Here is a 757-nt window from a genome sequence, read left to right on the forward strand (position 1 = left end):
GCATTTGTTTTATCAGCACCGGAAACAGGAAGACGGTCTAACCCCGAGTGATGTTGTGTATGTGTTGGGGCGACGATACCTCTTTTTGGATGCGGTTGTCTGCGCAATTCAACTTTTGGAACCGGCTATGGAAGCTTCTTCGTGGTGGGAAAAGCTCACAAGCGTGCTCCCATCAGAGCTGGATTTGGCAGATCGTCCATTTCCTTCCTCGCGCAGCAACTTTTATATAGGATTTGCGAAAAGATTAACTGCTGCAATTGAATTGTTGAAGACGAGAGTCCGACCGGAGCCACAGGAAACAGTGAGCCTGAAGCGAGAGCTGTTATGCAAAAAGACAACTCATCCACAGTTCCTGCTGGAGCGCTGGAATGACTGGCGAAAGCAAGACAGAGATGCAGGGGGCTACCAAGAGGATTACGAGGATTACCTCAGCGACTGAACAGCCCTAGGGTTTAATCCGTGGAATGAGCTTAATTTGGGATGGCCTGCATCCAGCGTAAGTGATTTGAAGCAGTGGAATCTGAAGAGCTTGTAGAATAGTTTAGCAACTTGCTTCAAGGACAGGTTCATTATTGGTTTCCTGAATCGACCTTGTCCTTGACAAATTCCAGTCGTGGGAGTAAATAAAAAGGGTAGGAGTAACACACAAAACGGCGTACACGTGCTGGCGTCAATACGCGTCCTCGAATCAGTAGCGTTAAAGCCGTGCGTAAAATGCTGTTCAGGGCTAGTTTTTAATAGCAGCCCGAGTAGACTG

At 47.8% G+C, this 757-nt stretch overlaps 1 protein-coding gene across 1 annotated transcript in view; it reads left to right on the forward strand.

Moving 5' to 3' along the window:
- EMH_0071700 (uncharacterized protein) overlaps nt 1-439 on the forward strand; it is a gene marked incomplete at both ends in the record, with an annotated part of 861 nt that extends 422 nt beyond the window's left edge. Inside the window, one exon of the mRNA XM_013499132.1 lies at nt 1-439. Within this exon, the coding sequence (XP_013354586.1) occupies nt 1-439 (439 nt within the window).
- Nucleotides 440-757: the final 318 nt, after the last annotated feature.

Source organism: Eimeria mitis, genomic scaffold (assembly GCF_000499745.2).
Source record: "Eimeria mitis Houghton genomic scaffold, Emh_scaff4025, whole genome shotgun sequence".
Lineage (NCBI taxonomy): Eukaryota > Apicomplexa > Conoidasida > Eucoccidiorida > Eimeriidae > Eimeria > Eimeria mitis.